Source organism: Vombatus ursinus, unplaced genomic scaffold, assembly GCF_900497805.2.
Source record: "Vombatus ursinus unplaced genomic scaffold, bare-nosed wombat genome assembly UNPS02014821.1, whole genome shotgun sequence".
NCBI classification, from domain to species: domain Eukaryota; kingdom Metazoa; phylum Chordata; class Mammalia; order Diprotodontia; family Vombatidae; genus Vombatus; species Vombatus ursinus.
The window spans coordinates 45,482,549-45,496,528 of NW_020954599.1; the positions used below are offsets into that span (position 1 = coordinate 45,482,549).

Consider the following 13,980-nt stretch of genomic DNA (forward strand, 5'->3'; position numbering starts at 1 on the left):
AAACACGATTCCCCAGGACTGTAGGCAATATTTGGGAGCTAGAAATGTAAGTGCTACCCCGAGTTCGGGAGTTAGAAGCATGCTGGCTCTGTTATTCAGGTTCTTGCAAGGCTCTTCCTTTTAAGGTGTACTTCTCTTCTAAATGGATATTGCCAAGGAGTCTGCACCGAAATCTAATTGAAACCCGCTACTTTCGACAGATAAACAGTGTGTTTGCAAAATCACAACTACTTCCTCAATCAAACTTCGAGTGGTTTCCTCCTGACAAGAGGTAAATATTGCCCTTGCTGGTGTCGTGCTTCAAACCAGAGTGGGCAAGCCCTTGAAGGGTCTGAGTAGCGAGAAGGTCAGTTTACTTCAGTTACATTTTCATTCGCTATGAAGAGTACCTACAGAAGTATAGGCAAGATTAGATCGCTTACCCCCCAGTCAAAGTCAGTGTAGACTCGTCCTCTCTGCTCGCCACAGGCCTTATTTTCCCTAACACAAACTAAAGAACTTTGAGGTATTTCTCCCTTCTGTCTTAAATTCTCCCCCTAGCAAAACTTTGTGTTTAGGATTATCTGGTGGTCCGATTTTTAGCATTCATAGAAGGTAGACATCTTCAGAAGGGGAATTAATATTAAGATAATTCTTTGATTTTTTTTTTTCGTTTTAAGTAATGAATTCATTGCTTCTCACTTTAGCACATTCAACCTGATGTTCTATGACAGGCTGGGCTTTACAGATCCAAACACTGTGGGAAAGCACAGTGGGCGCCAAGACAGAACTCAGAGGTAATCTGAAGGAAAGGAATTTAAACTCAAAGTAATCGATGACTCCTATAATGAGTTTAAAGTTTCAGGAACAGACACGAATTGAAGGACCTACATCTGTCCCTCCAGTCTATCACTGCCACTGACACCCACCCAAAGAAAGCTCCATCTCTATGGACAAGTCAGAACACTGGGGGAAGGAGGAGGGAGGGGCCTTTCTACTATTACCCTCAGTCTCAGCCATCCCCATCCCCAATGCACTCCCACTCTCCCACTCAGAATCACGATTAGACATTTGTGGGATGTAGGTACCCTACAAAAATTACTCCTCCCCACCAGTAGCAAACCATGGTTTGAAAACTGCGCCCCCTATACGTAACTGTTGATCATAAATTTTGAGTCCAGCATAGGAGACTTGACTTAATACAAAGTAAAAATCCAGGTGTCAGTTGGCAATGAAATTTTCTGGTATTAAAATTATATGCATTTTAGAAGTCATATAAAATGGCATTCCTCGTCATGCTCCTCTGCCTGCTGAGCCCTAAGCACTTGCATAACTTACCTACCTCTAGTCTTTGTTCTGTTAACATACACTCACCCCATCCTCCAAATATAGGAAGGAAACAAGTTATCTTATTTAAAATGGGACAAACCAATGCCAGCTACATAAATTACCCCCTACGAATCTTGAAAAAGAGTCCTAATTCTTAGAGTGGTAGTAAAAAGATAACAAAATCAAACTAGTTTAGTTTCTACCTATGATCATTTCCATTAAAAAAAAAAAAAGACGGGGGGGAAAAATAACTAATGCAGAGATGATAACTAGCTTTTCTTCAGAGTAAAGTTTTCACTGTTTCAAATTCCCTAAAAGTCTTACAACTGTAATGCTGGTATTCAGCAGATATTAAATCAATTTTCATGAGAGAGACAAGAGAAGAGAAACAGAGGCAGAGAAGGACCCCGGTGGTAAGCAACCAGCTGAGTGGTTCCATGTCACCTGAGCAATGTTTCTGAAGCCCGAAGCCCAAACGTCCCATCTCTTTATAGAACAGTTTGTGTTCTCCACACAGTTCCCCACTTTCATGCTTAATCAGAGAAGTTTCTGAGAGTCCACTTTATCCTAAGACATTATGGAAGATTAAAAGCAAGGTCAAAGTCATTTCTAATGTGACAGTTTGGAAAACGTGAAATTAGATTTGAAAAAGATGACAAAGGAAATTGAGATGTAATCCCGTCAACACAAAACACGAATTTATGGTCCATCTGGCCTGATTCTTTTGATTCCTCTTTATGGTCCAGTTTATTTTGAATTATCCTGCACAAAACATAAGATAGAGACAGTGCTTTGCTTTGAATCATAAATACAAGAAAAGGAGCTCCACCCCCCCCACAAAACAAGTGTCAGCTTTTCTTTAAAATATAAAGATTGAATCTGATTTTTAAGTAGTATTCTACAAAGACCAACCTCTTACAATGTTCAGCCCCTCCCAACACATTTTGAAACTCTTCCATGTATGTAGGTGGGATGAAAAAAAAGACAAGTAAGGTGGGTTCAAATAAAAGTTTGTGCCTATTTGTTGGGGAGGAGGGGAGGAACAACAAGTACTTGGTCTACCAGATGAGCTGCAACGAAGACAATTACTCTATAATAATAAAAACCTATTGGAAGCTATAGTTGATTCTTGGTGATTCAGGTTCTAGTGTAGAGGCTGCAGGAATGATGGGGAGTTAGATGGGGGATTTACTGTCTCTGTTAGATAAGAGATTAGAGAGAAAGAGAAGATTCTCCAAGGTACCTTTAGACTGTACCTTCCCTAAGACTGAGGCCCTAGGCATTCTAGTTAAACCTTCTAGCTAAATTTCCCAGTCCAATACCAGTCAGCCTTACGGAGCAATTCTCACTATTGTGCCATTTCTTGCCTGATTCAGATGCATCAAAGATGGTAGTCTTCCTCCATATTTCTGGTGACTGTGGTTTGGGTGGGAGAAGGTGGATACTGGGACAATAATGGCTATGAAGTAATGCTTCACTGCAACAACAAAAAGAAAGAGGGAAGAGATTTTTTTTTAATTTCAGACAGAAATACCCCTCCTCTTCTCTTTCTCTATCCCTCCTGCCCACCTCACCACCACCTTCTTCATGCCCTCACCATTAAGTGCTGGCACAGCCACTTGGGGAGGTGAGTAGTACCTAGGCCATCTGAACTGGAAACATAGATAATAGAATTAGCTTCATCTTAACAGTGGGGCCAACACCTTACAGAAAAATTGCAAGAAGGGAAGGGGGTGGGCAGATTTTTATTTTTAAAAAAGGGGGGGGGTGGGAAGGCAAAGAAAATCCTTTTACTTCCTCTCTCAGTCTAGGTCTTCACAGGAATTGCAGCAAAGATAAAACCGTGGACCCTAAATTTAATCAATTAATTTAGTTGAGAATAAAAAAATCTTTTTTTGATTTTTTTCCCCTATCTCATTCAACTTGATGTACCTGCTTCTCATTGAGGCTAAAGAATCTTTGTCTAGGTTTCAAAAGTCTCTGAGACACTGGAATCCTAAGACCCTTTGGTACGACTTATAATTAAACTCTAATGATGCTGTCCTGGAGTATTGATGTTCAGATTAACATCTCCAGCATCTTTTATTACTTTTTCTCTGCCTCATGTTTTCCGTTTCTTTCATCACTTGAGATCCTATCTGCGCAGTGGTAGTGGTTTACCACAGCTTTTTTCTCAGTTAAAAATAAAGTCAGAAAAACTGTATAATGGAAAGCTCCCGAGGCTTTGCTTTTAAGAATAAATTGCATCCCTGTGACCAAAGCGGCCTCTCTAACCCATTTTGGCCTCAGTAAAAAATGGTTTCTACCTCCTCCTCACCCCCAAAACTCTACATACAACCAGCCAGAACATTGCTCAGTTTCGACTTTTCCTCGATTCTCATCTGCTCCTGGCCCAGTTCAAACAACATCTTGCTTCATCTACCTGCTTGCCTACCCTGGACGTGTTTTTATAAACACAGACATTTTAAGAAATATATCAGATGTCAGTCTGTGGAAGGCCTAGTATTTATGCATTTGGTGTTTGCCTCTCCCGGGAACCAATACACAATACCGGCTGACTACACTACCAGCTTTGTTCTCTTGATGAGGCAACTGGAAACCAGAGAGACCTCTTTGGGTGCAAGCTTTTTAAAGAGTATTTACATCTTAAAGACCGAACTGCAGACCTGCCTAGGTTGTGACTGAGTTTGGCTTTTGGATTTGGGGTATTACTTTTCTTTCCCTTTTTCTATTTTTTTGTTGGAGGGGGGTAGTGGGAAAGTGTGGGAGAATATGGGTTCCCAGGAAGAACCTGGTTTCACGTATACATCATCTCTCTACTTTTAGGCCCTATAATTTGGACTTCTAGGAAAGTCTGGCCCTCAGGGTAAGTGGGCATTTATGCAAATATGCATTCAGCTTCTAGGCCTTCCCCGCGAGCGTGAGTTTATTCTCTTTGGGTAGAATCAAACCAGCAAAGTGAAACCCTAGATATTTTCCCTGGCATTATCCGCTGCCCAAGGAAAGGTGATCTGGAGGTGGTGGCCGCTTCCTTTCGATGCTCAAGTGGAAGTCAAATCAGCTGGAAACCCAGCGCCGTGCCGGAGTAGGTAGGGTGAACCTAAACCCCACAACAGAGTCATGACGGTGCCCTAGCTTTCAGTTCGGCCAGCATCACCATGCGGGTCCCTCGTTTTGGTAGGAAAATAGGTCGCACCAACGATAATAGTGGAGCTTAAAACTGCATGTTGTCTGAGATCCCTGCAGCTCTACAGTAATGACATTATGAGATCACTGTGGATTGAATAAATTAATAAAATTCCTTATTCCAGCGGGTCATCATCTACCGATAAAAGCATTTGTCTGCCCCAGCGCCAGTTCTTCCGTTATTAACCCACCAAGAGATCCCAAGTCTGCCCTTCATGGATCTCCCCAGCGACATCGCCTTTCTCTCTGAGCCTTGGCAGAATTTGGGTTCAGAGTTTCTTTGTCTTGCTCCAGCCTCTCTCCCTGGCTCTCTCGCATTTACGGCTCGCACGCTCCTGTTGACACCCTTGTCCGCACAGAACTATATTGTACTGGATTCTAATACGCACCAAATCCAGGTCCTCGCTTGTCTCGGAGCTAAGCCAACCCAGGACTGGTATTAGCTATTTTCACTGCTGTTATCCTGTTCCTTTTTAAAAGATGACCACGGAGTCTTGGCTCAAGGTGCCCTCCAGCAAGCTACCCGTGAGTTCAGTAAATTAGTACTGGAGAGCCATTTTCCCGTTATGATTCGTCTGAGATCACCCAGCCTAAATATCCAAATATCTACTGGCTCTCCTCTGGCCTGGCTGTTAAACTGGGGTTTAATGATTCCCCTTCGATAACTAAACCTGGTTTCCACAGATGCCTGCTTTTATGGGTGAGACAGGAATGCAGAGATATATTTATATGTTTGTTCGTAAAAACTGGAAAATAAGCTCTGAACACGCTGTAAAAAATATTCAGTTACTCACCAAACAGGCTAGTTAAACTGGCAGAAAACCGATATCGGCCACACCACTGATTCCGGGCGAACTAGATGCCGGGTTTTTAATAATCCGCAAGCTGGAGGAAACCCATTTGGGGGTCTTGGTGTCCCCTGCAAGAACAGTGACAATCGTTACATTAACCATAACCCTAATCAAAAACGAGGATGTCACAACCTTTTGACTCCGCAGTCAGTCTTTGACAGCGATGCTCACAAAATTACCCTTCCCTTTCAAGACTTTAGCTTAATTAATGGGAGATTGGTTAGAAAAGGAACTACTCTGTCAGAAGCTGTAGCCTCCTCCCCAAGTAAAGCCCTCCCTTAACAGCAGCTCTGGGCTTCGGACAAGAAAGGGAAGACTGTTCCTAGCGGCATCGGTTGTATACATATGCATATATAATACATATGAAAGCATCAATAAAAACATAGACTGAGCTTGGTCCTGGGGCTAGCGCAAAACCGCTACTGTGCTACTCCAATGACAGCAGGAAAAATGCATGGAGTGGTCTCTTTTTTTAATCCAATTTTTTTAAAAAGCCCTGAAAATTAGTACCTGTACTGTGTTCTTAATCAGAAAATAGTAATAATGACAATAAATGGAAATGATACTATACCTGGCTTGAGAAGATCTGGTTATTTTAGAGGATTTTTAATTTTTTTTTTTAAATAGTAAAGCATCTGCCAAACTCTTGCATTAACCATTGGCTGATTTCAAAAAAAAAAGTTTAAAAAAATCCTCCTTCGTTTTAATTATCTTATGGATATGAAAGGGTAGCCAATCCTAAAAGAGGACTTCAGCAATTAGCAACGTGAACATCAAAAAGTTTTATTGCGAAGAGCCTAAGGCACCGCCCCTGCCTCGCCGCTATTGGTGTGGACAGCCTCTGACGACATATATTAACCCGAGCTGCCCTAAAGATGTAGCTGTACATGGAGTTCTTGCTGGGAAAATCGGCTTGTTCCCAGCACGGCCACCAACCCAGGGAAGTCACCACCGAAACTCTCACTGCTGCCGCCACCGCCTCCGCTTCTGCGGATCGCTAGCTCGACCTACCAGCCAGACAATCCAGGCTCAGCCTGCCAGAATCAAGCGCCCGGCCTCCGGGAGGAGCGGTTGCCCCCCCGGCGCCTTCCGAGTCCGTCAGGACGCAAGAAAGGGGCCAAAGAAAATGGATGCGCTGAGACTGCTCTGAAAGGCCACGGATCCAAGCAGGGAGAAGAGGAACGGGGAACAAGTTCCTCGCGGGCAAAAGTCACATTCAAGGACAGACAGAAACAAACAAACCCCCCACCCCCATCGCATTAAAGAAAAAAAGACCCAAGAATCAAACGGGGGGGGGGGGGGGGGTGGGGGGGGGGGGGAGGGGAGAGGGAAGAGGAGGGGGGGAGGGGAGAATCGGATGGAGGTTATTTCTCTGTGACTGGTAGATCCCCCTCCGGTGGCCTCTGAGACGGCCAGTGCAGCCGGGCTCCTCTCCCCAGAGTCTCTGTGCCTCCCTCCCTCAGGGCTGCGCTGCAGACCCTACAAGATCCGGATCAAGGAAGTGGTCCGGCGATCAGTGGGGTAAAGGGAGAGAGGAATTGCCTTCCCTGCTTGCCCCATCTGAGTCAGGGGCAACCTGATAAATTCGTTCGTCCGCTGCTGCTGCTGTTTTACCGCCGCCTTGGTAACTATTTGAGATTTGGAAACCTAAGGGCCCAGAGACACTTTGGGAGGAGAACAAGGACTTTTGTATGAGCACGAAAGGACAACCTTTCCACGCTGCAGCAGCAACAACCGCCTCGGTTAGCCAGGAAGGAACAGGAGGAGGAGGAGGCAGAGAAGACGAAGAAGGAGAAAGCCTGGCTGCGCATCCGTGACCACGCCGGGAATTTGGCCAGCTCTATGGCTAGCCTCAGGCTGGACCAGTGCTGCTGAAGCCCCTCGGCGGGCCTGCCGGGGTTGGGGGGAGGGGAGGGGGTGCTGCTGCCGCCACTACCGCTGCGAGGTAGGGAAGGCTGGGGGGTGGGGGGCGGGAGGGGGTGGAGGAGAAAAAGGAGAGAGGAGGCAGCAGCTCCTGGCCCCAACCCCCGGGTGCAACCGGTAGGCTCTAGGGCCTTGTGGTTGAGGACACCGTGGGACTCTAGGTTGGGGCCCAGAGAGCAAAATGAGTCTCGTGGGAGGCTTCCCCCACCACCCAGTGGTGCACCATGAGGGTTACCCCTTCGCCGCTGCTGCTGCCGCGGCCGCCGCGGCCGCCGCCAGCCGCTGTGGCCACGAGGAGAACCCCTACTTCCACGGCTGGCTCATCAGCCACCCGGAGATGTCCCCCCCTGATTACAGTATGGCACTGTCCTATAGCCCAGAGTACGCTAACGGCGCGGCAGGGCTCGACCACTCCCATTATGGGGGAGTGCCACCTGGGAGCGGGCCTCCGGGCCTCGGGGGACCCCGTCCGGTGAAGCGCCGGGGTACCGCCAACCGCAAAGAGAGGCGCAGGACTCAGAGCATCAACAGCGCCTTCGCAGAGCTGCGGGAATGCATCCCCAACGTGCCCGCGGACACCAAGCTGTCCAAGATCAAGACCCTCCGCTTGGCTACCAGCTACATCGCCTACCTCATGGACCTGCTGGCAAAGGACGACCAGAACGGGGAGGCGGAGGCCTTTAAGGCAGAAATCAAGAAGACAGATGTGAAGGAGGAAAAGAGGAAGAAGGAGCTGGTCAGTAACTGTAGGAGTGGGGGAGGAGGAGGAGAGGGAGGAGAGATGGGGGAGGGGTGGTTATGTTACTGCCGGCAGAAGGCCTTATCAGTATTGAAAATAACGATATTCCCAATTCTTCTATTTATTTTCACACGTTTCTCCGTGGAAGGAGGAGGAAGTCCCCCATCTTTACACATCTCTGCAGCAGAGCTTCGTTCCTGCTAACTCACTCCTCAGGCCAGATTGCTAGTACCCGCAGAACTAGTCTTCATTAAACACTTATAAGCAATAATAGAGTTTTAGTATCAAAGCGTTTTATTAGTTAAAGAGGGGACTCATAATTTGAGAGGAATTTGGAGGCAGGCTAGTCAGGTTTTTACTCGGAAGTTGCAATTGTTTTTACCTTCAAGTATTATTTATTTAAAACTGCAATACAAAGCCTTTAAATCCCTTCAGGATTTAATAATGTTTGCAAGGTCGCGTTAACCACCTCACAAGGACATATTATAAAGCAGAGACACCTCTTTAGCTAACCTCCTCCTCTTACCCGCCAAAATAAATATATATATATATATATAAATAATTAAATAAATAAATAGATGAATAAATAGATGAATAAATAAATAAATAAAGACTACCCTCGTTCACTAACTGCCACATTGCATCCCTTATTTTTGCCTCGGATACGGCCATTCCTTCTCTTTCCCCTAAATCGAATCCCTTAGAAATCCCCAGATCAACTTAATTTGCCATGCCAACCATGTGAGTAACCGGTTTTTTTTTCAATGAAAATAATTCCATTCCCATGATTCGGGGGTCTTAAGAGCTTTGTTGTTGTGTTAACCAAAAATTAGAGAGAGAAGGGGGAAAAGTCCAACACTGTGTTTGGTGAGGCTGAAGTCGTAAAGAAGGTTTAAAGGCACCACAGCCCCACATCCCATGCTTGACTAGCAGGGAAATACTGAATTCATGTTCCCCAGCTGGGTATGATTCCTGGGCATATGTGGTTTTATTTCAATCTGATTATAAATTTTAATTTGAGACACAACAATAAATATTACTGTTCACATTATGGCTCTTGTTCAATAGTGAGAATTTTTAAACCATTTTCAGAATTCTCTCTTTTTCTTATGAACAAGAATGGGCGATGTTTAGTATGTCTTGATTGTTCAGAAGAGAATCTTTAGAATAATACCAGTGACCCGCTTTCTTCCCTGGGGGCCGAGGGTGCCTCAGTTTTTGCTAACTAGTAAGATCCCAAAAGTGTGGATAAATATTGCCCATTCGAGATTTCATGCAATCAGCTGTATATCTGAGTAGTATAGAGACTACCATTAATAGTTATTGGATGACAGAAAGACCCTTGGAATCTCGTTATCCGCGGGTCCTTGGGCCAACCAGAAAACCCAAGCCAGCAAGGGAGAGCCGGGGGCCAAGGATTAGGCAGTGTGTGGCTTTGAACCCGGGAAGTCTTTGCCCAAATCTTCCCCTGCACCGAAAGTTTTCGGTTGCCATTAAAAACATCCAAAAACAGACTCCCCCACCCTACCCCCCAGAGGCACTCTACCCCCACCTGAGGTACACATCTGGCATAAGGGAAAAGGCCCCCAGCTTTACTATAAAATATTTTAAAACAGGCGGTGGTTTTATAAACTTTCCGATGCAGGAGGGTTAGCGTTGCAAACAGGAGGAGGCCTAGCTCTGCCTGAGCCAGAGCTGCAGAGATCTTTGTAATTTAGTTTGTCTCCTCTGGCCCTGGCTGAGCTTTTTTGCTGTCTCCCTCCCCCATCCTGGCCCCTTTCTTGCTATTTTCCATAAGGTGGGATGCAATAGGGCTATCGAAGGAAATCACTTATCATTTCTAAATTTCTCCTTTGCTCTTCTTTCTCCCTTGCTTCCTCTATGCCCAGAATGAAATCTTGAAAAGCACAGTGAGCAGCAACGACAAGAAAACCAAAGGCAGGACGGGCTGGCCACAGCATGTCTGGGCCCTGGAGCTCAAGCAGTGAAGAAAAAGAGAAGAAAAAAAGAGAAAGAGGGAGAAGAAGGAAGGAAAAGTCCCATGGCTGGACTTGAATAGACTCAAGGAAAACCTCTCCAGGAGGCTCTGCAGACATCTGCTCCGAGGACTTTTTATATTTGGAATCAGCCAGTTTATTTATGTGCAATTTCCCTCCCCTCTCTCCTGTTCCCCCTTTTGAAGCATCCTATCCCCATCCCCTCCTTTTAAAAAATGGATATTTGAAGAAAAGCATTCCATATTTTAATATGAAGAGGAAACTCCAGTGTGGTAAGGGGTTCTATCGTCTCATAGGTTTGATTTGTGTTGGGTTTTTGTTGTTGTTGTTGTGGTTGTGGTTGTTGTTTTGTTTCTGTTTTGTTTTTTTTTAAGAGTGTGTGTCCGTGTGTGAATGTTCCTTTTCTGCCTGTATAGGACACTCAGTATTGCAACTCAAGCAACCCAGCTAAAAGACTCCTGACATCAGTGTGTATGTGAAGTGTATCTTTAATACTTGGCCTTTTGGATATAAATATTTCTGGGGATGACAAAGTTATATTTCAAAGCAGAAATGGGGCCACTAATGAATGTTATTCCGTTGGTTCGGTATGCAATGTTGCCGTTTAATTAGTGGGCTTTCCTTATTTGAAGATATTCCCAAGAGCTACTTGTGTTGTGCACTTCCGTCCTCTAAAAAGAATTAGTGGAGTTTAATTAATATTGAAGGTGTAAACATTGTAAGTATTCAATAAACCACTGTGTGTTTTTTTACAAAAAAAAATCTTTTTATGTTTTATACCTCAAAGTGTTTTGAAAACAAAATTGTTATTCTTGTTTTCATACTATTTAAAAGATTGAGAAGTAAACTAAGTTATAAAGATTGCCTCTAACTTTATTTTAAAGAAGTCACTAATTAAAACCAATCCACATATATAATCCTCACCCACCCACCTCAGGACCCTCTGAACTACAGCCAGAGGGACTGGTGAGAGCAGTCTTAAGCTCCAAAGGCCATAGGGTTTTCCAGGTCAGCTCTGAGTGATCTTTTGGATGCAAGGCTTTAAATGTCAGGCAAGAGAGTGATCAGGGATCCCTGGTTAGCTCAAAAGGTGGGAGTATCCACAGGTCTTCCAGGAAGATGGAATAGCCTTTTCTAGAGCTTTGCCATCGGATGATGGGTGTGTGCATGTTCAGGACTTGACCTGCATGATTCTCCCCTCTTATTACATTGAGGAAATTTGTCTGGAGTGTTTTGTTTTCTTGGGGACAGAGCACATATTAAAAGTATGTTGGGAGAGAGAGAGAGAGAGAGAGAGGAAAGAGAGGGAGATAAGGAGACAAAGGAGAAAAAGACAGAGGGAGACAAGGGGATAAAATTTTGCCCAGCAGTCTGTATCTCAGAGCCTCTCTAATGTGTTCGAGCTATTGTACCCGAGGTGGAAGGGGGTTTAGAGTAATGTCCCTGATTAGGTAACAGGTAATTTTATGTAAAGCTAAAAATCGCGAACAAGACCAGGGATTTAAGTTGGGGGTAGGGGTAGACTCAGAATGTTAGATTTACAGCGAGCTACAGGGAAATCGATATGAACTTTGGTGAATCTCAGAATTCTCCTGGGCTGCAGACGGTCAAAACGAAGGCAACGTCTTTCCCCTTCATTCCCCGCTGCTTTCCCTCAGTCCCCAGCTTCCGTGGACTTGTCTCCTTTGCAGTAATTTTGTGTGCCTTCTTCTCCCCCAGCGCTCTACATAGACACAAATGAACCAAATCCTAAATAATGGAAGATACTTAAGGGTCATAAAGGACTTTCCAGTAAGCCTGAAAGTGGCTGTGTAGAGAGGGAGTGGGAATGTTGGGGAGAAGGAGGGAGGAGAGGAGAAAGGTGAAAAGTATTGAAAAGCCAAAGGTTTGTTCAGGAAACGTGCTAGTATATAAATCTGGTATTTGGCAAAGCTTGCTAGAGAGTTTTCATCTTGCCTGAAAACCTCGGAGTGATGTTCTCGCCTCGAACCTCCGGGGTAGTCAACTGGATCACGAACAATCCATCAAAACCAGGGGACTGACTGGCTCTACCCTACTTTGCCTGTCGTCCTTCCCTGGCCTGAGGCTGGAGAAGATCCTGAGCCAGGGAAAAGGGCACATTTGCAAGGGTTCATTTAAAAAAAAAAAGATAAGAAAGGGTCTCTTCGCTGCTTCCTCGGTTCCAACGCTGAGGTTGAAGGGTTAGAACAACTAGGCCAAAGCGATCTGAACTTTCTCCTCTCAGGTCAGCTTGCGCTGGTCGATCCTGGCGTGGGGCTGTGTTTACAGACACTTGCCTTTGTTTATAACACAGGAGAGGAGAGTCCCTCTCTTATTTTCTTTCGCTCTCCTGATCTGACGATCAACAATCCCTAGCTTTCCACGTAATGGTGCCCTTAACTTCCATTCTTCCACAGGCTCCATCCATAGCAGTTGTGAGCCTGGGTGTTGCATGCGATTATGGCGATGATAGTGTGGTTAAAATGTGTCTAAGGGAGAGACAGATAGAAACGGACAGAGAACTAATTCTTATGTACACAATATGTGTGCCACGGCGCTGATATATACGAATGTATATGTGAGAGATAGCTAGTTCTCTTTGAACAGCGTGCAAGAATGTGTGTGCTGTGTATGTGCTGCGTGTTTGTATGAAAAATAAACGAGAGAGAGAACACGAGAACATGATAAAACTAAATTTATCTTACGAGTTTGTGAGTATGTATATCCTTGTGTCCTTAATCACCTCAGGGTTTAAAACAGAAGTCTGCTGGATTTAGTGTTATTTTAATAAACCCCAGCTAAACTCAAGAAGGAACTTTTGACTTGCAATGGCAGCGCTGTAGTAAATATGCCTCAAAAATCTCTTTTGTGAAAATTCTGGCTTTCAAGCTGAATCAGGAGCTCCTGACTCCCTGTCACCCCCATTGTGCCCAATCTCAGCCCCACCCCCACCCCTCCTTAGGGGTGGGCTCTCATGCCCTGTTCTGGGGAACGTTTTGGCTCCCTGCATATTAATGAGTTCACTGGTCACTCATTACGACTGAGGGGGTTGAGATCAAGTTCAGGTGATTCCCCACCCCCAGCTAATCGACAGTTCCCTCTTGCCCCTTCTTTCTCTGTTAATGTTCTCTTTTCTTTTTCAATTTCTCCAAGTGGCTGCCTTGTGGGACAAGCTAGAAGGAATTTATTTTAATTGCTCGGATAATGTGGATGCTGCCATTTTCTTAAAAGCAATCACTCCTGGAGCGAAATCACAAGAGCTCTAGACAGGCCGGAGCCGACAAAAATGTAGGTTTTGACGTTAAAAGCTAAATGGGGAAGCAGGGCGGCAGAAGGTAAATTGATGGTAGATCGGGATGTCAGTGCCCTGGCCCCAGACCTCCGAGTGGAGCTGCGTGCTTGATAACCCTGGGAATACGAAATGGACAGGATTGTTTTTGTTGTTGCTGTTGGTGGTGGTTGTGTTCGTGTGCCTTTGTGTTTTGGTTCAGCAATACTATCATCTCCTTGGGGAAAAAGTTGGAAGAATGCTTCCTGGGAGCATTACTGAGAAGGCTCTCTCTCTCTCTCTCTCTCTCTCTCTCTCTCTCTCTCTCTCTCTCTCTCTCTCTCTCTCTCTCTCTCTCTCTCCCCTCCCTACCTCCAAGCAGTTTACATCTATCTCTCCTGCAAGGCCAGGGCCAGTCCATTTGTAGGATTTTGTGAACCCCCGAAAAACTACACCAGAGAAAGTGGGTTAACAGAGAAGAAAAAGGAAGGAGTAAGAACAGAGATCAAAGGAGAAAAGAGAGGAAAGAGGAGAAATAGTGAGGAAAAAGAGGGGAGAAAGGAAAAAGAGAGAAAAGGAAAGAGAAAGGAAAAGAGGGTGAGAGAAAAACGAGAAAGGAGAGAGAAAGGAATGTAGAGAAAGGAAAGGAATGTAGAGAAAGGAATAAACGAGAGCCTTGCTTGGTTGAGACAAGGTCAGCTGTTTTAG

The 13,980-nt window shown here is 45.0% G+C and overlaps 1 protein-coding gene and 1 long non-coding RNA gene across 2 annotated transcripts; one reads left to right on the forward strand and one right to left on the reverse strand.

The window, feature by feature from the left end:
• Positions 1-2,079: 2,079 nt before the first annotated feature.
• On the reverse strand, positions 2,080-6,026 carry LOC114024518. The gene is made up of 3 exons (XR_003566909.1): positions 5,917-6,026; positions 5,289-5,413; positions 2,080-2,785 (listed from the first exon to the last, which is right to left on the reverse strand). It is a non-coding gene; the product is annotated as an uncharacterized LOC114024518 (long non-coding RNA).
• A 1,308-nt stretch (positions 6,027-7,334) lies between these two features.
• On the forward strand, positions 7,335-10,768 carry HAND2 (heart and neural crest derivatives expressed 2). The gene is made up of 2 exons (XM_027837568.1): positions 7,335-8,004; positions 9,897-10,768. Exons 1-2 carry the CDS (start codon positions 7,450-7,452, stop codon positions 9,993-9,995), a joined length of 654 nt encoding a protein of 217 aa, XP_027693369.1. The 5' UTR covers positions 7,335-7,449; the 3' UTR covers positions 9,996-10,768.
• Positions 10,769-13,980: the final 3,212 nt, after the last annotated feature.